This window comes from Tamandua tetradactyla, chromosome 13 (assembly GCF_023851605.1).
Source record: "Tamandua tetradactyla isolate mTamTet1 chromosome 13, mTamTet1.pri, whole genome shotgun sequence".
NCBI classification, from domain to species: Eukaryota; Metazoa; Chordata; class Mammalia; order Pilosa; family Myrmecophagidae; genus Tamandua; species Tamandua tetradactyla.
The window spans coordinates 23,423,409-23,445,642 of NC_135339.1; the positions used below are offsets into that span (position 1 = coordinate 23,423,409).

Here is a 22,234-nt window from a genome sequence, read left to right on the forward strand (position 1 = left end):
CTGCTCCATAATGTCTAGAGCCTCAGATGAAAGACTTGAAGGCTGAGAGCTGAAATCATCTGAATGCTCCTTCACTCACAAATCTGGCAGTTGGTGTTGGCTATCAGTTGGCAGCTTCAATTCCTTTCCACATGAATCTTTCTATGTGGTATGAACTTCCTCACAACATGATGGCTAGATTCTAAGACAAAGCACTGAGAGAGAGAGACAGAAAGAGACAGACAAAGAGACAGAAACATACACACACACCAAAAGAACCAGGAAGAGGCTATGCTGCCTTTCATGACCTACCCTAGAAAATCATAACATGACTTTCACCACATTCTTTTTTTTTTTTTTTAACATGGGCAGGCACCGGGAATCGAACCTGGGTCTCTGGACATCCTTTTGATTGAGGCAGTTAAAAAAAAAATTCAAGTTCAAGCAGAAAGAATATAAATCCTAATTTTCAATGGAGAAGTATCAATATCTTGTAAGAAAAGCAAAATATTAAAAGTGTCCCTGCTTAGAAACCCTTAACTAGTCAATAAATGATACTGAAACAATTCATTATCCATATGAAAAAAATAAAATTATGTTCTTACCGCACACCATATATGAAGATTTGAGACCTAATGTAAAAAATGTGAGTTATAAAAGCCACATACCAGGAAAAAATATTTGTGACAAATTTAAAAAGGATTAATATATCAGTCATGACTTGCGTTTAGTTACGACTAATACCAAAAATAACAGTGGCTTAAATAAGATAAAAGTTTATTTTTCTCTCATAAACAATAAGTCCAGGGGTAGACATTCAAAGAATGATACAGTGGCTCCATATCAAAAAGATATCAAGGACTCTGTTTCTTCTATTAGTTCCATCCTCAAGGATGCTTCATTATTGAACATGTTGGCTGTATCTTTAACCATAGTTTCATATTTCAAGACAAGAAGCAGATAAAAGAGGGGAATGGATAAACAGAATGTCATCTCTGCTGACTCATATGTGTAGTTCATTAGCTACCCCTATATGTAGCAGAGGCTGGGAAATGTAATTTTCAGCTGGGTACAATGCCCAGAGTTCTGTAGCTCTGTAGGGAGAAAGGATATAAGAATCTAAAAATCTGTCACAATAAGTACCTACAAAAAGGATCAACAAACTACAGATAGTGAGACAAATTCAGCCTACCACCTATTTTTGTAAATTAAGTATTAATGGAACATTTGTTAATGTATTGTCTATGGCTGCCTTCCCATTACAGTGGTAGATTTGAGGGGTTTCCTACAAAGTCTAAAACATTTACTATCTAACGCTTTACAGAAATATTACACCTATCCCTGATCTAGAAGATAAACAACTCCTACTAATCAATATGAAAATGATAAACTTAAAAGGTAAATGAATATGATATACAAACAGCAATTCACAGAAAAGGAAGAACAAATGCCCAATAAACTATAAAAGAATCCTTCATTCTTATCCTCACTAGTAATCATAAAAATGCAAATTAAAAGCATAATGAGATACCATTTTATGCTCATCAAATTAGTAAATATTTAAAGAGTCTATCAGCATCAAATGTTGGCAAAAATATACAGCAGTGGAAATTCTCATTTAGTGCTGATGGAGGTATAAACTGACATAATCATTTTAAAGAACAATTTGGCAATTAAGTCAAGTTGAAGATGTGTATACCTTATGACTCACCAAGTCTATCTTCAGATATGCACCCTAGAAAAAACTTCCAAAAATATTCATAAGGAAATACGTATAAAAATGTTCACAACAACTTTACTTATAATGGCAAAGTTTGGAACCAACTTAAATTCTCATCAGCAGGGGTAAAGATAAATGACTTGTAACAGTAACAGTAATACAATGTAATAATACATAGTAATGAAAATAAATGATCAACTTATTTGTCATAAGAAAAATGAAATAAAATACCCCATTGGATTTCATTAAAATTAATAACTTTAGTTCATTAAAAGACACAATTTGAAAAGGCAAGCCACAGACAGAAGATATTTGTACCCAAACTATATAAAGAACACCTACAATAAGAAACAAGAAATAGACATACAACCCCTTCAATATGCAAATGACTTGCACCAGGATTTCTCTAAACATACCCAAGTGGCCGATAAGCAAATGAAATGGTGTTTAGCATTGTTAGTCACCAAGAAAATGCAGACCAAAACCACAACAAGTTACCACTACACCCCACCAAAATGATTAAAATTAAATGAAGTAGCAATATCAAATGTTGGTCAAGGAAAACCCCTAGAATGAACTAAGACTCAGCACCAGGGGATTGAGAAAACCGTCTTGACTAAAAGGGGGAAGAGTGAAATGAGACAAAATAAAGTGTCAATGGCTGAGAATTTCCAAACAGAGTCGAGAGGTTATCCTGGAGGTTATTCTTACGCATTAAATAGATATCACCTTGTTAGTCAAGATGTAGTGGAAAGGCTGGAGGGAACTGCCTGAAAACGTGGAGCTGAGTTCCAGTAGCCATGTTTCTTGAAGATGATTGTATAATGATATAGCTTTCACAATGTGACTGTGTGATTGCGAAAACCTTGTGTCTGATGCTCCTTTTATCTACTTTATCAACAGATGAGTAAAACATATGGAATAAAGATGAATAATAGGGGGAACAAATGTTAAAATAAATTTAGATTGAAATGCTGGTGATCAGTGAGGGGGTGTGGGGGGTATGGTATGTATGAATTTTTTTCTGTTTTCTTTTTAGTTCTTTTTCTGAATAGATACAAATGTTCCAAGAAATGATCATGATGATGAATATGCAATTATGTGATGATATTGTGAATTACTGATTATATACGTAGAACGGGATGATCAAAGAATGTTTGCGTTTGTTTGGTGGGTTTTTTTGGTATTTTTTAAAAAATTTAAAAATTAAAAAAAATGTTGGTCAAGAATGTGGACTAACTGAAACTGTCATACCTTGCTGGTGGGATTATAAATTGGTACAACTACTTTGGAAAAATGTTTAACAATATCTTCTAAAGTTGAACATACTTATTTCTATGACCCAGCAATACCTCTCTTAGGTATACCCAACAGAAATAGTTGCATATGTCCATCAAAAGACGTGTACAAAAATATTTAAAGGAGCTTTATTGGTAATAGTCCCAAATTGAAAACAACCCAAATTTCCATCAACAGGAGAATTATAATAAAGTTGATGCATATTCATACAGTGGAATATTACCCTGCAATGAAAAAGAACTGACTACAAAAACATGCAATATCATATATAAATCCTATGAACAAAATGTTTAGCAAAAGAAACCAGGTACAAAAGAATACATATTGTATGATTTCATCTATATGATGCACAAGAACAGGCAAAATTATGGTGACATAGGTCAGAATAGTTATTGTTAGGGTTGAGAAAGAGCACAGAGGAGGCTTCTGAGTGCTGATTGTCTATATCTTGATCTGGGTGGTTTTCATACACACATGCAGACTTAAAATTTATGCACTTTTCTGTTATATTTTTTCCTAACCTCTCCCACTGCATCAGACACCATTTTTTAGCCTAAAAGATTGGCAAAGATTTAAAAAAAAAATTCCCTTTTAGGATAAGGGTGTACACAAACAGGCCCTTCCCTTACATACATTATTAGGGGGAATGCTGATTGGAATAACTTCTGCAGAGGTTAATTTGGTAACAACTTTAAAAAGCAAAAAAGTACCTATCTTTTGACCAGCAATCCTACCTCTAGAAATTTATCCTTGGAAATATGTGCATTTATGTAAAATAATTCATGTACAAGATCATAAAAGCAGCATTTTAATAAATAGCAAACAACTGGAAACTCCAAATGCCCATTAACATGAAAGTACTAAAATAAATTATGGCTTTTCCATTCATTGGATCACTATGCAGCCATAAAAGAATAAAGAAGCTTTTTAGAATGTGGAATATTCTTCAAAATATAAAGTTAAATGGAAAAAAAAAGCTGATACTGAACAGAGTGTATAATGACACTCCTTATGTAAAAATAGGGAACAGAGTATACACATATATTTTTTGTACATATATTTTTTGCATATATATATTTTTTCTTTTATATACATGATATCACTGAAGGATACCCAAGAGACTACATTAGTTGTTCAAAAAGGGGAAGTGTGGAGCAAGTCAACAGAGATTTGAGAGATATTTTTCATTATTTGCCCTTAGGTATTTTAAAAATTCTGAACCATATAAATGTCTTGCCTATTTAAAAGAACAAAAATAATTAAAATGTACAGTCACAAAGTCAGTGAAGGACTCAATTAAATTTGATTGAAGTTAATTAAAGTGAATTCCTGTCAGGTTCCTTATTTAAATTGAGATAGCTTTAGGGTTTTGCCATTTTAAATGATATTTGCTATTCATTTGGTAAATAGTCTTTATCTTATTTCACTTCCTTCTCCCATCTTACTGATTATTTTTATAAAGAACAGCATTTGAATTTTATTCAATACCTTTTCAGCACTATTTGTTTGATCAAAATTTTTTCCTTTAATAATTGATGTCAACCATATTCATACATGTTCAGATACTAACCCATTTTTGTAGTCCCAGAATAAATCTTGCTTGATTGTAAAAACAAAAAAAACAATTCAAAGCATATAAAACTAAAATAGAACAGAATAGGATTAGCTATTTTTAAATTATTATTGGCTGTAAATTTATAAAAGATAAATATAATTAAAATAAAAATTGAAAATCTTCCTTTACACCAGTATCTCTGAATTTTAAAAGAATATTAAAAAAAATAAACTGAAGGATATAAACCCCAGAATGATTATAAATAGTAAGTATATTTGGTAAAGCAGCAAGACACTAATTAAATATCAAAACTATTCTGATATGCCAGTGATAAAAAGCTTAAAAACACTGAGACAATTAAAATAAGATTTATAATCAATACAAAGATTCAATTTTAATATTAATTTTGCTTACAACAAGAAATTCACTTGAAGTAAATAAATGATAATGCGGACTAAAGGAAGATCTAAATAAATGAAAAACTATAGTTTCTAGGTAGATTATTAAATTCAGTTAACTTGACAAATGATTGAAATGTGACAAATGATTGAAATGTGTACATAAAGTGCTTATGAACACATCCACAAAATACTAAATAAAAAGTAAATAAAACTGAATAAATTTTAGTTCCCTCTACCCTTCCCTAATTGAATATAAAGATAGAATGCAATGCCAATTAAAACTTTTGGTGAATACTTTATAGAATTTGATACATGGAAAATAAAATCTATCTGAAAGAGTAAAGTGCCATAAATATTTAATAACATATGTTCTTTTTAATGAACTCTTGTAGATTTACCTAAAGATTTTAAAAATATTATGAAAATCACATAACATTATGTCAAATATAGAAAGATGGTTCAAACAGCACAGGTTCAACAGTTTGCTTCAAACTTCACACTATATATTACAAAAAAGTTTAGGTGAGTCAAAAAGCTAAACATGTAAAATTCTGTTAAAAAGCTATGAATAAGAATATTAGTCCATTTTTAGAAGGAAGAAAAAATCCTTACTAGTGAAGAAATGAAGGTAAAAATGAGATGTTATACCCCTCTCTACATGGGACATGATTCCCAGGGGTGTGGACCTTCCTGGCAACGTGGGACAAAGATCCTGGAATGAATGGAGACTCAGCATCAAGGAATTGAGAAAAACCCTAGAATGAGCTGAGACTTAGCATCAAGGGATTGAGAAAACCTTCTCGACCAAAACGGGGAAGAGGGAAATGAGACAAAGTGTCAATGGCTGAGAGATTCCAAACAGAGTCGAGAGGTTATCCTGGAGGTTACTCTTATGAATCGAGTAGATATCATCTTGTTATTCAAGATGTTATGGAGAGGCTGGAGGGAACTGCCTGAAAATGTAGAGAGCTGTGTTCCAGTAGCCATGTTTCTTGAGGATGATTGAATAATGATACAGCTGTCACAATGTGACTGTGTGATTGTGAAAACCTTGTGTCTGATGCTGTTTTTATCTACCTTGTCAACAAAGGAATAGAACATATGGAATAAAAATAAATAATAGGGGGAACAAATGCTAAAATAAATTTAATTTAAATGCTAGTGATCAATGACAACGAGGGGTAAGGGGTATGGTATGTATAACTCTTTTTTCTCTGTTATCATTTTATTTCTTTTTGTTATCTTTTTATTTCTTTTTCTACATCGAAGCAAATGTTCTAAGAAATGATGAATATGCAACTAAGTGATGATATTGTGAATTACTGATTATGGATGTTGTTTTATTTTGTTTATTTTTTTAATTAATAAATACATTAAAAAAAGAAACGGAAATGAAAAAAAAGTGAAATGTTATATATGATGTCTTTTAAAAACATTTTTCACAGTAAATAATAAAATGAAAGTGATGGAATAGGGAACATTTGTATGACATTCATAACTCCAAAGAGCTACTAATCACAATATGTAGAGAACAGATGGAGATACATAGTCAACACACTAAATCCTCCCCATAAGTTAACAATTTAATTCCCTTAAATTAAATCTAAATTCTTTACCATGGCCTACAAGGCCCTATATGATCTAGTCCTGCATACCACTCCAATCCCATCTAGTGCTTTTCTCTTCCTGGCCACCATACTCTAACAACCCTGAACTATTTTTTACTTCCAAGAACATGCCAAACATTCTCCCTTGGAAACATGAAGCTCTCATCCTCCTCAGGGCTTTTGCCTATGTTACTTGTTACCTGTCTGGAAAACTCTTTCTTCACTCTTCATGTGATCTCAATCTCAGATCTGCCCTATCTGATTATGTTCCATTTCACCACTGTTGTTTTCCTTAGAGTGCTTATTATATTTTATAGTTATTTTATTTGCTTTTGTTAACCTCTCTCATTAGAGAGCCTTACCCTATATTCCCAGGGCCTCATACAGTATCTAATAATAAATACTTAATAAATATTTGTTGAATGAACGAAGAAAAACTGAAAACCCAAGAATCAGATAAGGCAAAGTTCCAATTCTGATGTATGTACACAAGAAAAAACAATATAACTCTTCAAACTGACAGATATGGAGGTAGTATAAGAAACTGCTTACAAGAAATAATGGCAAATTAAAAAATAGACCACAAAATTGTGTATACATACATCATGTATCTATATAAGGAAAGTTTATATATACTCAAATTAAATCATTGTAATAATAATAGCTTTTAAAAATTAGCAGGCTTTTTGTAAAGAAAGCAGTATTGTGAAAAAGTACTTACATAATATTCTATGAAAAAACAGCATAATGTTCTTTGCATATCATGATTATAACTAGGTCAAATAAATATGGCTGAAGATGGATGCAGAAATAAAAATATGTATTGCTTAAAGGTGATTTTATGCATAAAAATTTGTCTTTTAAATTTTCTGTTAAGGTTGTTGAACTTTTAAAAATAATAAATATAATGGGAAATAGCCAAAAAACAAATAAACAAACAAATAAATGAAAATCATTCAATATTTCATCAACCCATTAACAATCATTGAATAATATTTGGGGTAAGATTCTTAGTCTATTTTTCTTATATAGAAGCAAAAATATATGTAAAATAAAATTAGAACCTCACTATATATACTTTTTTTCAGCCTGGGCAGGCTCTAGGAATTGAACCAGGGTCTCCAGCACAGCAGGCAAGAATTTTGCCACTTGAGCCATAGTTGCTCGCTCTATATACTACATTCTTTTAGTAACCTATATACCACATTTTAAAATCTGCATTCTTTTAGTAAATTATATACCACAAACATTTTCCCAGCCTATAATGGCTTAATAAAATACTTTAAAAAACATTTTAAAAAAGATAATATATCGGTGGTACAGAAGCTACAAACTAGTGGACTGTGCACAACAGAAGGAGTAGATCCAGAGCCCAGATCCATATCAACCAGCAATTGTATAAGCCAAATCCCAAATATCTTTTATTATCAACCACTACATCCATAAAACAAACTACTGAAATAGGTAAGGATTGAGGCCTCTTTACAACTACTATAAAGAAATGGTAAGCTTAACTGTTAAAATACATAGAAACAATGAAGGATAGTGAAGGATGAAATATACTAACAAAACTGGCAAATCCTAACTCCAAAGTAGTCTCTCAAGTGCACAATCAGACCGATAACATACAACTCACACCATATCCCCAGGAGAAGTCCGAGCTGCCTTCAGTAGAGATTCCTGTGCCTGTATAACTCAGAAAAGCAGACCGTGAGTTCCCAGTATCCGTTGATGTAGAAGGTGATTCTTGCGTAATCTCAGACTCACTAAATGCACAATTTGAATGTAGGAGAGAAAAGAGAAAAATTATATTTCCTTAAGTTTCTATAGAATGAAATTTTCAGCAATCTAACACTTGACAATCATGTGTAATGAGATCCATGGAGGCAAAAACAAATGAAGAACTTGAAATTCAATCATAGAATAGTTCTATCTCATTCCTACTAAATTGTTGGCAGCCAATGTAAATAATTCTAGTTACAGTTTACAGTGACAACTTTAACTTTTCACCAATAACATATATTTTTGACAACTAAAGACATGATTTCATATACGTTAACAGTAATACCTAAACTTGCCTAGTACTTTTATAGTTTACCAAGCACTTTTACAGACATAAATTTATTTGATATTTTCGACAATATGGTGATGTAGAACTCAACCCCATTTTCTTTTTAAACATTGTTTATTGTAAAATATATATAAAAAGCAAAGAAATAAAAAGCAATAATTTTCAAAGCACACCTCAACAAGTAATTACAGAACAGATCCAAGAGTTCGTCATGGGCTACCATTCTACCATCTCAGATTTTTCTTTCTAGCTGCTACAATGGAGACTAGATGGAATATCAATATGGTGATTCGGCAGTCATACCCTTTTGTTAAATTCTATTTTCTCTGTTATACTTCCCCTTCCTCTTTTGATCCTTCTTCCAACCTACAGGGATCTTTGGGCAATGCCCCATCTTTTAGTGTTGATGCCCCTTCTCAACATGAAAAAGTCAATCCCATTTTAAAAACAAAGAATCTGAGATTCAGTTCCAGGTTTTGAAACCCAGGTCTCAGGTCTTTGAACCTTTTCTATGATACCACTTGTTTTCTCAGAGCCCTCACTGAAGTTACAGCATACTCTGTGGTTTTACTTAAAATAATAACTGCAGCTAATATTTACTCAACATTTATTATATGCCAAGCATTGTGCCAGGTTTTACACATTTTAACTCATTTATATTCACAACACCCTTTAAGAGATATTATTATCAGGTAATTAACTTGCCCAGCATTACTTAGCTGATAAGTGGAACAACCAGGATTAAAAATCAGATCTATTGGACAGCTCCTGATGTATGCGCTTAACTACTTCAAATACTGCTTCTCAAAGCTTATGAAAATGTGTGAAGTTATTGCCATTAGGTATTTTAGAATGAAAGCTGAATGGTACGGAAAACACTTGAAAAAAACATTTTTTTTTTTGTTTCATTAGAATAAAACTCAGTACCAGTCCTAAACCAAAAAAAAACCAAAACCTTTGTCATTAATTAGCAACAGCAATGAGCAACCAAGTATACGTTGTGCTACTACCTTTGGGAACTTGTATCTTTTTCATGGCGGTCATTGGTGGAGGAAATTTCATCTAGCCGTTCTGGAAGAGGATGATGATTAAGAGCATGCTTTGTTACATCTTTCCTGTGAAAAAATGAAAGTTATATTTCCTGTAAATAAAAAAATATATAATTTTCAGTAGCTTATTCCAGATGTTAGGGAGCTACTTCCTGGTATTCTAGAACAACACTGTCCAATACAGTATCACTAGACCCTAGCACTTACATGTGGCTCCTGGAATTGAGAAGTACTTTAACTATAAAACACACAGGATTTGGAAGTCTTAACAGAATGTACATTCTTAGAGGAATGTACAAGACATTTCTTTATGTTGACTACATATTAAAATGATATTTTGAAGATACTGGGTTAAATAAAATATATTCCTAAAATTAATTTGCCTGGGAATTGAAACTACAGTAAGAAACCACCACATACATATTAGAACAGCTAAAATATAAAATAATAATATTACCAAATGCAGGCAAGGATCAGGAGAAACTGTAAGTTTTATAAATGGGTGGGAATATAAAATGGTACACATATAAAATAAATACATGCACTTACCACAAGACCCAGCAATTGTACTCTTGGGCACTGATCCCAGAGAAATAAAAACTTATGTTCACACAAAAATCTGCACTTGAGTATTCATAGCAGCTTTATTTGTAATTGAAAAAACTGGAAACAACCAAAATACTATTCACAGGTGAATGGTTAAACAAACTCTGGTATAATCATACAATGGAACACTACTTAAAAAGGAATTAACTATTGCTTATTGCAGCCACTTGGATGACTCTCAAGGGCATCATACTTAGTGAAAAAAGCCAATCTCAATGGGTTACACACTATATGAATCCACTGATAAAACATTAATAAAACAAACTAAAGATACAGAGAAAGATTAGTAGCTGCCACAGGACAGAAACAGGAGTGAGGGGGAGTAAAACTATAAAGGGATATACAGGACAGGAAGAAAAATAATACAAACTCCATACAGAGTACTCCAACGTGGTCCTCCCCCCACAAGATACCCAGATCAAACAATTTTAACATTTTGCTACATTTACTGTATCATTGTATGCATGTATGTATGTATGCATCTATCTATCCATCCATTTCCTGAATACTTAAGTGTAGTTTTATACATCATGCTCTTTGAACACCGTTCTAGTTTGCTAGCTGCTGGAATGCAATACACCAGAAATGGAATGGCTTTTAAAGAGGGGAATTTAATAAGTTGCTAGTTTACAGTTCTAAGGCCAAGAAAATTGCAAGTCTATAGAAATTACAACAAGTCTATAGAAATGTCCAATCAAAGGCATCCAGAGAACGATACCTTGGTTCAAGAAGACTGACAAAATTCAGAGTTTCTCTTTCTAGTGAGAAGGCACATGGTGAACATGTCAGAGTTTCTCTCATCTGGAAAGGCACATAGTGAACACGGTCAGGGTTCCTCTCTCATCTGGAAGGGCATGTGGCAAACACGGCATCATCTGCTAGCTTCTTCTCCTGGCTTCCTGTTTCATGAAGCTCCCAGGAGACATTTTCCTTCTTCATCTCCAAGGGTCACTGGCTGGTGAACTCTACTTCTCGTGGCTATGTCATTCTGCTCTGCTCTCTCTGAATCTCTCATTCTCCAAAATGTTTCCTCTTTTATAGGACTCCAGAAATTTATCAAGACCCACCCAAATGGGTGGAGACATGTCATCACCTAATCCAGCTTAACAACCACTCTTAATTAAATCAGATCTCTAGGGAGATGATCTGATTACAGTTTCAAACATACAGTATTGAATAGGGATTATTCTGCCTTTATGAAATGGGATTTAGATTAAAACATGGCTTTTCTAGGGAACATACATCTTTTCAAACCAGCACAAACACTTAATGCTGCCATGTATATTCCCTAACAGGATAGTCACATCTATTCGCCTTAACTGTAGTTATCAAACTCAAGAAATTTAACATTGATATAAACTTATAGCCTATATTCTAATTTTTCATATGGTCCTGTTATGTTCCTTTCAGTCTTTTCTCCTCCCTTGCTAGATCCCTTCCAAGAACATGTATTGCTTTTAATTGTTATAGTCTCTTTAATTGCTCTTTCTTTTTAAAAAATAATTGTGGGAAAATATATTTAACACAAATCTTTCTTTTACAAATACTTCCAAGCCTACCATTCAATGGGGTTAGTCACATTCACCATATAGCTGTATCCTACTTTTCATTACTAAAAACATCCCCTTTCCCCAAACAGAAACCCTATACTCATATGTATTAACTTCCCATTCCCTTTACCCCCTATTGCCAGCAACCTGAACTCTTAATTTTCCTGTGAGCTTGCATATTCTGTGATATTTTCTTTGTAGTTACTACAGAGCTTAAATTTAATGTAAATCTACAACAATCTTATCTGTCTTGGCACCAACTTAATTTCAATATATAAATTATGTTCCTATATCCCTCCATCCCCCATCTTTATGTTGTTCTTGTCACAATTAACATATTTATAAATTATAAATCCAAAATCATTGATTATCATTACATTTTACACATTTGCCTTTTGGATACTTGTGTCAGTCTGAAACTGTTGTGTACCTCAGAAAAACCATCTTCTTTAATCCTGATTGTTATTTGTGGAGTGGAAACCTTGACTGGATTGTTTCCATGGAAAAGCGACATATCCAGTTGTGGGTGGAAACTTTTAATTAGATGGAGATGTGATTCCGCCCATTCAAGTGCAGAGTCTTGATTAGTCTTACTAGTTTACTGGAGGCCTTTAAAAGGGGAAAATTTTGGAGGCAGCTTAGATGCTTGTAATGCCAACAGAGCAGATGCACATTAGACCCAGATGTTTGCAGATGCAGGGAAAAAATGCCCAGGGGAAGCCACTTGAAACCAGAAGCCAAACACCCCAACAGATGCCAGCCACATGCCTTCCCAGTTGATAAAGGTGTTCTGGACACATCAGTTTTACTTGACTCCAGGTATCTTTCCCTGGATGTCTTAGTTTGGACATTTTTTTTTTTTTTTTAAGCCTTAGAACTATAAACCTGTAACTTAAATAAACTTCCTTTTTAAAAACACTCCTTTTCTGGTATATTGCTCTGGCAGCTTTAGCAAACAGAATAGATTTTAGTACCCATGAAGTGAGGTGCTGCAGCAGTTGGCAAATACCAAACACATTGGGATGGCTTTTAAATGATAAGGGGAAGATTCTGGAAGAATTGTGATATGCTTGATAGAAAAGGCCTGAACTGCTTTGAACAGACTGTTGGTAGAAATGTGGACTTTAAAGATGCCTCCAACAAGGCTTTAGACAGAAATGATGAATATGTCATTGCCAACTCGAAGGAAGGCCATCTTTATGGATGGAAGGCAAAATTTGAGAGTGATGAATGTGCATACTTATCTAGAGAGATTCCCAAACTAAATGCGGAAAATGCAGTCTGGCTGCTCCTTGCAGCTTATAGTAAAAATGCAGCAGGAAAAAGAAAAGTTGAGAACTGAACTCCTGGGTACAGAAAATACAGAAACTGATGGTCTAGAAAATTCTGGGCTTCCAGAAAGTGAGCCCCCAGTGAACAGGGCCACATGTGAGGATTTAACCAAACACGGAATGAGTCAGCCATTAAAGGGCAAGCAAGTTTAGGAGATGGAGTTACCCAGAAAGGATTTATGGAAAGTCCTATTGTCTATTGAGTATGATCCCTGCATACTGCATAGAAAACCGAAAAGCATTGCAGGATCTGTATAAACAGAACCACTGCCAGTCTGGGCTATAACAGATAGAAAAGGGACAAATTGAAAGAAAAATTACTTCAGAGGCAGAACTGTGGAAGATAAGGTCTAAAGCTAAGAAATCTTGGACCAGGAGGGTTGACCCACCCATTGACATGGAGAGGGTGAGTTTGCCCCAGAAGCAGAGGATGGGCCTTGTGCCTGAATCTTGAGGAAGATTTTTGGTGCCCCAAGTCTCAGAGAGGGTGGAGCACTTAAACTGGGGATTGGAGGGAGCTTGGCGATTGTCCCATTGTTCTGAGGGGGCTGAGCATGTGCCTCAGAGATGGCAGAGAGCCTGTGTGCTGTCCCATTGTTTGGAGAAGGTGGAACCAAGAAAAAGATGGTCTTTCCAATGATCCTCAGTGTTGCAACCCTCACTGCAGAGAGCAGGGCTGCTGTGTAAGCCCTTGGAATGGATGGGATTACCACTCTCTGAAACCCAGGGGATGAAATGTTATTCTATAAATGACTCTCAGACTTTGGAATCCAATAGTTTTCCCTGCAGGTTTTTGGAATTTTGGGGGTTCAGTGACCCATTTAACTTTCAATTTCTCCCTATGGCAATGGAAACATGTATCCTATGACTGTCCCTCCTTTGTATATTAGCAACAGATAACTTGTTCTGCATTTCACAGGCCCACAGCCAGAGGAGAATTTTTGCCTTAGGACAGACCATGCCTGTAACTGACTTTGACGAGATTTTGTTCTGTTTCTTACTTAGTATTGCATTTGTATTGTTACTGAACTGGTTTAGGCTTTTGTAATACTGTGATGGGATGAATGTATTTTGCATGTGGAAAGAACATATCTTTTGGGGGTCCAGAGGGTAGAATGTGCCAGTTTGAAACTGTGTATACCCCAGAAAAGCCAGGTTCTTTTAATCTTGATTTAGTGTTATGGCGTGGAAACCTTGATTGGATTGTTTCCATGGAGAAATGATATACCAGTTGTAGGTGGGATCTTTTGATTGATTGTATCCATGGAAATGTGACACACCCAATTGTAGATGTGACTTTTTGATTAGATGGAGATGTGACTCTGCCCATTCAAGGTGGGTCTTGCTTAGTTTACTGCAGTCGTTTAAAAGGGGAAACATTGTAGAGGAAGCTTAGATGCTTGGAATGCTGATAGAGAGAGTAGATGCACATGAGACCCAGATGTTTGGAGATGCAGAAAGAAAATGCCCCCGGGGAAGCTGCTTGAAACCAGAAGCCAAAGACCCCCAACAGATGCCAGCCAAATGCCTTCCCAGCTGACAGAGTGTTCTGGACCCATTGGCCTTTCTTGAATCAAGGTATCTTTCCCCAGATGCCGTATTTTGGACATTTTTTATAGCCTTAGAACTGTAAATTTTTAACTTAAATAAATTTCCTTTTTAAAGCCATTACATTACAGGTATATTGCATTCTGGCAGCTTTAGCAAACCAAAACAATCCTGCAGGAAGCAAAAAAGTGGAGTTACAAACCAAAAATACAATAGTACTGGCATTTATCTTCACCTATATCACTACCTTCATTGGCATCTTTATTTCCTCATGCAGCTTCATTCTATTGTCTATTCTCCTTTCCTTTCAACTTCCAGAACTCTGTTTAGCATCTCTTATAGTTTCTCTGCTTTTCTTTATCTGGAAATGTCTTCATCCTCCCCTCATTTTTGGAAGACTTTTGCTGATACAGAATTTTTAGTTGGCAATTTTTTCCTTCTAGCACTTTAAATATGTCATCCCACTGTCTTCTTGCCTCCATGGTTTTCAATGAGAAATTACTACTTAATCTTATTAAGATTGTATGTGACAGTTGCTTCTTTCTTGTGGCTTTCTGCATTCTTTCTATCTTTGGCACTTGACAGTTTGATTATATGCCACAGTGTATGTCTATTTGGATTTTTCATGTTTGGACTGTGCTGAGTATCTTGGATGTGTACATTCATGTTTTTCATTAAATTTGGAAGGTTTTCAACCATTATGTCTTTGAATAGTCTCTTCTACCCTTTCTCTTTTTTCCTTCCAGGACTCCCACAGTGTGTATTGGTACACTTGATGGTATCCCACAGGTTCCTCAGGCTCAGTTCATTTTTCTTCATTCTTTTTATTTTTTTCAATTTGTTAATATATTTATTGTGAAAAATAAAATATATACAAAAAACCCAATAAATTTCAAAGCACACTACAACAATTAGTTGTAGAACAGATTTCAGAGTTTGGTATAGGTTACAATTCCACATTTTTACGTTTTTACTTCCAGCTGCTCCAAAACACTGGAGATTAAAAGATATATTAACATAATGATTCAGCAGTCATTCTCATTTGTTAAATCCTATCTTGTGTGTTTTAACTCCACCTTCTCCTTTGATCTTTCTCCCAATTTTTAGGGGTATTTGGGCTATGGTCATTCTAACTTTTTCATGTTGGAAAGGGCTGTCAATAATATGGGATGGGGACAGAACTAGCTGATCATCTGGAGAGACCGGCCCCTCTGTGTTTCAGGATTTATCTGGCCTAGGAACCCAACTGGAAGTTGAAGGTTTCTGGAAAGTAATCATAGTGCATGGAACCTTATAGAATCTCAGATAAAGCCCTAGGTGTTCTCTAGGGTTGGCAGGAATGGTTTTGGCTGAGGTTTGGCAAACCACAGTAAACAGCAATATCTAGCTGAAGCATGTGTAAGACTAGCCTCTCAATTCTAACTGAACTCTCTCAGCCACAAATTCAAAAGAATTGTGTACAATTTTTTTTTGTACACAAAAGAATTTAGTATACTAAATTCTCTGCCATTTTGACCAGAGGAGGGTCCCTTCGCACTACTGTTTATATATTTATGTTTGAAATTTCTCATTAAAAAATGGTAAGTTATTGTTTACTAGTTTGCTAGCTGCCGGAATGCAACACACCAGAGATGGATTGGCTTTTAATAAACGGGGATTTATTTTGTTGGTTCTTCAGAGGAAAGGCAGCTAACTTTCCACTGAGGTTCTTTCTTACGTGGAAGGCACAGGATGGTCTCTGCTGGTCTTCTCTCCAGGCCCCTGGGTTCCAACAACTTTCCCCCGGGTGACTTCTTTCTGCATCTCCAAAGGCCTGGGTTGAGCTGCAAGTGCTGAGATGAGGAATGCCGAGCTGCTTAGCTGTGCTACGTTGTGATCTCTCATTTAAGCACCAGCCGATTAAGTCAAACGTTACTCATTGCAGCAGACACGCCTCCTAGCTGACTGCAGATGTAATTGGGAACACATGAGGTTCACATACCGTTGGCTTATGTCCGCAGCAACAAGATTAGGTATGCTCACCTGGCCAAGTTGACAACTGAATCTAACTAACACAGCATTATATTAAAATTACTCTTTCCACACTCTTTTCAACATCTATAATCTGGAACTGTTAGTACAATTCTTTTCCCCCTTTTGATCAGTAAGACATTGTCTATCCCCCAGTGTTAGAGCCAGGTTCAACCCTGGGAGTCATATCCTACATTGCCAGAAAGACTTTCACTCCTGGGTGTCATGTCTTCACTCTTTCTTATTTCTGTCCCTTAAACTGGATGATTTAAACAGTCTTATCAAAGAGTTTAGAGAATAGTTCCAGGCCAAAGCTTAGGGTGGAGACTTCCTGGTCCTTTCTACAGAAGTTTCTTAGGCATGCATGTGTAGCCCTAGCAATTTCTCCAGGTTCTGAAAGTCCCCACTTTCCTAAGAAACAGTTTCCTAGGCACTGCACAGTGTGTCCTACAGCCAGGAATCCCAGGCAGCATGACGTGACTGTTCTCCCACAGCATTGTGTTAGAGAGTTCTATGAGCTGCCTTTTACACACACAGGAAGGTTCTGGGACTGTGAGCCTCTTAGGCCAACATGTTTGGGTCAGACATACATGTTTCGACTATGAGCATGAGGATTACCTCACTTCCTCAGGAACCAGGACCATGGCTCTGCACTGGGAGTGTGGGCCAGCTCCATGTCAAGCTAGAGGGGTGCCAGAGTTGCCAACCACAGCACCATAATATCCTACGGCTTTTAAGTAGTCTATTTCTTGATTTGAAACTCACCCTATTATTTTATTTATTTATTTATTTATTTGCATGGGCAGGCACTGGGAATCGAACCCAGGTCTCTGGCATGGCAGGCGAGAACTCTGCCACTGAGCCACCGTGGCCCGCCCTCACCCTATTATTGAAGTCTTTTAACTGTTTCCTGGAGCTTTGAGGAAGACATTTTCTGCCAGTTCTTGCTGGTGTTCAAAGCTTCTGTGGGGAAATGGGGACCTGAAGAATCCCACTCTGCCATTTTGATCAGGGGACGGCCCCTTTGCACTATTGTTTATATATTTCTTTACGTTTGAAATTTCTCATTAAAAAATGTTAAGTTATATATTAAAATTACTCTTTCTACACTCTTTTCAACATCTATAATTTGGAACTGTTAGAAGGAAAATTAAAGTTAATACTGTAAAGCAGATCATCATTATAACACCAAAAACAAACACTGCTCTTAATTTATAGTTACTCAGATGCTATATATCTTAATTATTCACATCATCCTGACTCTTCTAGAAAGTCATCTTTTGGCAGTATGAAATTAATAACAGAGAACAAGAAAGTAACTAGACAGTGTCAGTAATTCTGGCCCTATAAATATCTATTAACATTTTAAATTTTACTTTCAGAATGGTCAGAATTCATTATAAAAGCTGATTTTTACCTATGTTCACCTTATTGGGAAAAGATTGCTTCTTCTTTCTAGTTCCTAAAGAAGTAATTATATGAATTGCTATTGCATGCATATCCTACACCTTAGTAAAGGACAGCTTCTGAAAGGCCAGGAGATGTCTTGGACTGATTTTTTTCATATGGCTAGTGTATTAAACAAGGATGGGGAGGAAACAGGAAATATTTATTGAATACCTACTATATGTAAAGTGCTGTCACTTTACATTTACATTTTACTATGAAGTAGGTTTTATTCCTATATTACAGAAATTAAGTCTCAGGGATTTAGTAATTTGCCCAAGAGTCACTCAGCTAGAAGATAGCATAGCCCAAAAACCTAAATATAACTCAAAATATCATCCTTTTGATTACCCTATATAGTTAATATTTAATTAACAAATATGTGGTTGCTTAAACTATAGCTTAGTGAAGAAAAAAATTTGGATTTGGGGTCAAAAATCCCAAGTTCAAATCCTGACTCTACTTACTATATAATTTGTATTAAGATATGTAACATTTATGATATGGTTTTGTTTTCTAAAACATTGAAGATAATAATACTCATGTTAAAGACTTCTCATGAAGATCAAAATGTGAAAGTCCTTTTGAAAACATAAAACAATAAATGTAAGAAATTAACATTGTGACACTTAACTAGGGAGTGGGAGGGGGTATTTAAGCCGGAAGTCTTTACTCTCAAGTCTCAAATGCAAAACTGAATCTTGAGGATTCGGAGATGGGGAGGTAGGATGTTATGTTAAGACTTATGACCACTCTTAGAATCAGATGGACAACCAGATTCATTCTTCAAACTGCATCGCTTGCTGGCTGTGTAACCTTTGGCATGCTACAATCTTTCAATCAGGGATGTTTATCTGAAGAACGTACAAAATAACAGTCCTATCTCATATCCTTGCTGAGATTAAGGGAGTTAATGCACGTAAATAGTTTAGCATGATGCCACGCACCAGATATATTTAACTTTATTATTTTAGTACTCAGTTAACTATTATTAACTTCTGCTAATAACAGTGGGCATGAAGCCATGTGGAAGCTACAAATGCTTTAGAAGACCGAGTCCCGGAGCTCATGAAATGTAGCCCAAGAAGGCCAAGTCCTAGGATATCACGGGTGACACGTTCCTACCTGCAGGCAAAAGGGACAGTACCCAGCAGGGCCGGGGAGAGAGAGTTCCGAAGAAAAACCTCTCTCCTGCACCCTGGGAAAGGAAAGCACCGAAGGACTGACCAGAAAGAGTCCCAGAGCGCCCGGGTCCCACCTCAGCCTCCCCCCGCTCCGGCTGGGATGGCTGAGCAGTCCACTCACAGATCCAAGTTCTGTGGCGCCGCCTTCCGAGTGTACCTTGAGATCATCCTCCTCCTCAGTCGCGGCCGGGGCGGGTACGCCAGGGTGGGGGTCGCCGGGCCTGGCCCTCCAGCCGGCTCGGCCCGACCCCTCCCTCACCTTCCGGTCTCGTCCCGCCCCGTCGCCTAGACTTCGGACCACCACCTCCCCAGGGTGCCCAGCTCTCTAGTCGCCCGCCCTCCCTCGTTCCCCGCTGGGAGCGGAAGTGACGAATGTATCCGGGCACCCGCCTAAAGCTCCCGCCGACGCGCGGCAATGACGACGCCTGGGGGTTCCGGAGACTGAGGCGGTTTCTGAGTTTCTCTCCAATCTCACGTCCGGGGCTGGCGTTGGGCTAGACTTCGGCGGCTCGTGGCGCCGAAGAACCCTGATTCCCAGGGGGAGCGCCTGGAATTGTCACGTGGTGGGAGGGGGCCGCGGAAGAAAAGTCACAGCAGAGACACACTGAAGAGGCCCCTGAGCTGTAAGAGGAATTGGCTTCATTTTGTCACATGCAGGATGGCCTGGTCCGGAAGTGAGCCCTCTAAGTGAGGCCCTTGCTGCTTAGTCGCTTCTCTTTGGGTGTTCTGGTTTTCTCATCTATATAGAGAGGAATTAACCTGGATGATCTCAAAGTCCCTTTAAGTTCTAACAGAGTAAATTTTGCATAAGGTGTGCTTGACGTTGGGGGATGGGTCGGTGGGTAGAATTATTGCCTGTGCTTCTGGGTTGAAAGGCAAAATGATGATTTGGGCACACCATGGTGAGTGAGTATCTGTATAGAAGTTACAGGTTCTTTTCGACCTTGTTTCTTTATTCTGTTAGAAAGCCGAGTAAACCTAAGAATCGAGGGGTGATCCTCCATACTTCCTTTACCAAGCATCACCTGGCAGCAACCTAGGAGGTAGAGAATTGTCTCACTTTCCCCAGATTTCTGATGGAGTACTCATTTTTGAGTTTGTTAATCTATACTTCGAACCTATGTTTTCATTCTACCATTTTGAGAAGTAATGAGTTCTAGAGGCATTAAAGTAGCACTTTTATTTGTAAGGGAAAACCCCTTAGACAATAAACAGATTAAAAGGCCTTATTTACCACCCTTCAAGATTCCAGAGCTGTGCCCCCTGAGACTTGAAAAACAGGCAAATTTAGGATCCAGAACCATGGGCAGATATATTCTCTTTAGAGACCCACAGGGAATAACCTGTATTTCAGAGTGAGTCAATAGGACGTGAATATTTTATAATTTTGAATTCCCTTATGCTCTACAATGTTTATAGAAGGGAGAGGGCTCTGAAGAACATTTAAATAATAAAGTTTTAAACTGGGGTCTGATTTTAGAGATAGTAAGCTGTAGAAAAAGAAAGTGAAGTATTCAAAGCAACACAGCGAATTAGTGGAGAACAGGAACTTTTGATAGTGTTTAAACAGTGGATCTTAGTGTAGAATTTCTCAGAGCATGCTGCACACAGTGTGAGGACAAGCATTTTTAAATTTTATTTCACACTTAATTTGGGAATGTTATACTGGATTTCCATTGATATTGATACAATGTTTTTAAGTATAAAAAAGTTATTAAAGTAATTTTAGCTAAATGTTATACTCGGTAGATGATCGAGACAAAAATGATGATGGCATGTGAATAACTGAATTTTGGAAAACAGTATTAATGGAATCACCTAGGGAGAATGCTGGGAATGGGATGTTACTATAATACTGTTTTATATGGTTTACATTATTGAAATTTTAAATACAGTTTTCAAAGAAATATGGAGAAAACTATGAGGCTTGCTACAGTAGAAGACACTGTGGAGTACCGCCTGTTCCTGATACCAGATGAACTAATGGATCCAGAAGAACACAAAGAGATTCTTCAGAAATATGTTGAGAGAATAATGACTCAGTTTGCACCTGTGCTGGTTCCCTATATCTGGCAAAATCAGCCTTTCAATCTCAAATACAAACCTGGGAAAGGTAAAGCTCTTTTACCTAACTTGATATGTATGACTCTATTATTTCATTCTGGCAACAGTGATGTGCAGTAATAGTCCATAGTTCAGTCACTGTTGTCAGGAAGGTATTTATGTCTTGAACTTTTTATATAGTGATGCTTTCATACTTTAATCCTTAAACTTGAAAAAAGTTTTTGTTTTTTTTAATTTATGTTGATGAAAACCTTTCTAATAATCATTACTTTAGGATTAGCATATATTCAATTGTATTAATCTCAGGACTATTCTTTTGAACTTTTAATTACTTAACTATGCCATGATGTATATATGTTTCTATACTAAACAGGTTCAGATAGTCAGCTTCCTTAACCATGGTTCCTTTTGCTATTATTCAGTATTCCTCACTCTTGGTGATGTGTTTAGTAGGCTGCCTTATCTCACATAGTTGTTTTGGTGGGAATCTAAGAGTGGCTTTGCCCAGGAATTATGACCACTATTTGACCGGGAGTTATGACCACTGTTTGCCACTCAGAAACATTTTGAGTTTCCTTCACTACTTCCCTGTTTTATTCGTTTTTGAGGTACCTGTGGCTGAATATGGTACTTTAAAAAAATCATTTCTTACAGATTTAGTAAAATAATTCATGGATAGGTGACCAAAGCTCTAGTCCCCTGTGACTTATGTGGAGTCTTACTTGGAATCAAAAGCTTCGCATGTTGTGCTACCATCAGTCTGACTCAGTTTAGTGCTTACCTCTGTGCCTTTACAAATACTGTTCCCTCACAC

The 22,234-nt window shown here is 36.3% G+C and overlaps 2 protein-coding genes across 11 annotated transcripts in view; one reads left to right on the top strand and one right to left on the bottom strand.

Moving 5' to 3' along the window:
• The window catches only part of FAM149B1 (family with sequence similarity 149 member B1), a 73,998-nt gene extending 54,292 nt beyond the window's left edge, over positions 1–19,706 (bottom strand). For 3 of the 5 annotated variants that reach the window (XM_077124938.1, XM_077124939.1, XM_077124936.1), the window contains exons 1-3: positions 19,478–19,706; positions 9,643–9,747; positions 8,198–8,327 (exon numbers count right to left, since the gene is read on the bottom strand). In XM_077124938.1, the coding sequence (XP_076981053.1) occupies positions 8,198–8,327; positions 9,643–9,747; positions 19,478–19,524 (282 nt within the window). In that variant the 5' untranslated portion in view covers positions 19,525–19,706. Of the gene's footprint in view, positions 1–8,197; positions 8,328–9,642; positions 9,748–19,477 lie in introns of those variants that run through there. The other 2 variants (XM_077124937.1, XM_077124940.1) reach the window with 2 other exon arrangements.
• Positions 1–22,234, top strand: part of ECD (ecdysoneless cell cycle regulator) — a 102,515-nt gene that overhangs the window by 26,191 nt on the left and 54,090 nt on the right. For 2 of the 6 annotated variants that reach the window (XM_077124935.1, XM_077124933.1), the window contains exon 2: positions 21,252–21,469. In XM_077124935.1, the coding sequence (XP_076981050.1) occupies positions 21,265–21,469 (205 nt within the window). In that variant the 5' untranslated portion in view covers positions 21,252–21,264. Of the gene's footprint in view, positions 1–19,763; positions 20,044–20,102; positions 20,168–21,251; positions 21,470–22,234 lie in introns of those variants that run through there. The other 4 variants (XM_077124930.1, XM_077124932.1, XM_077124931.1 and 1 more) reach the window with 4 other exon arrangements.